The 632-nt window shown below is 31.6% G+C and overlaps 1 protein-coding gene across 1 annotated transcript; it reads left to right on the top strand.

The window, feature by feature from the left end:
* Positions 1–22: 22 nt before the first annotated feature.
* LOC105462134 (juvenile hormone esterase-like) lies at positions 23–604 on the top strand (the record flags this gene model as incomplete). The annotated part of the gene is made up of 2 exons (XM_011708668.1): positions 23–217; positions 460–604. Coding segments are annotated over exons 1-2 (269 nt in total), but the record flags the coding sequence as incomplete, so codon positions are not given.
* Between the last annotated feature and the right edge of the window lie 28 nt (positions 605–632).

Here is a 632-nt window from a genome sequence, read left to right as displayed (position 1 = left end):
ACGTGTGCTCTTCCGATCTACAAAGCAGTGTCAGAGGAAACTCTGATAAATTACGTTGATTTTGTTAGCGATGAGTTCTTCTGTCGGAGTATAATGGAAGTAGTGGATATTCAGACAAAGCTGAAAAATAATGATAAAAAAACCACCTATCTGTATAAATATTCATATGAGAGCGACACTTGTCCCGTGAGAAAAATATTTGATATTCGGATCCCAGGTATTATCACTAATTAATTTAAGAAATTTTTACGGATCTATTTTTAACTTTATAGAGATGGATACGCTCATATCGCAACTACAACATAAAACGATTCTAAATGTTTCGAAATTTTTGTACATAATTTTAAGTAAACAAAATTGATTCTGTATTTAATTAAAAAGACAAATTATCTTTTTCAATATTTCGAAAAGATCAATATATCGATTTAATTGACAATTGAATGTCAAAATATTTCATAGGTGCGTCTCATTCTGAGGAACTGGCATACTTGTTTTATCCTAAAATGATAACAAATTTCGGCATGTCAGCACCTGCAGTTGATTCGGAAGACTATAAAATGATGAATTGCCTAACGCAAATGTGGACGGATTTTGCTAAAACAGGGTACGAGACATTCATTTTCTTCTTTTCA

The sequence above is a fragment of the Wasmannia auropunctata genome, unplaced genomic scaffold (genome assembly GCF_000956235.1).
Source record: "Wasmannia auropunctata unplaced genomic scaffold, wasmannia.A_1.0 LD269971.1, whole genome shotgun sequence".
Classification (NCBI taxonomy): Eukaryota; Metazoa; Arthropoda; class Insecta; order Hymenoptera; family Formicidae; genus Wasmannia; species Wasmannia auropunctata.
Note: the sequence above shows the minus strand (reverse complement) of the source record. Positions and strands in the feature narration are given on the sequence as shown.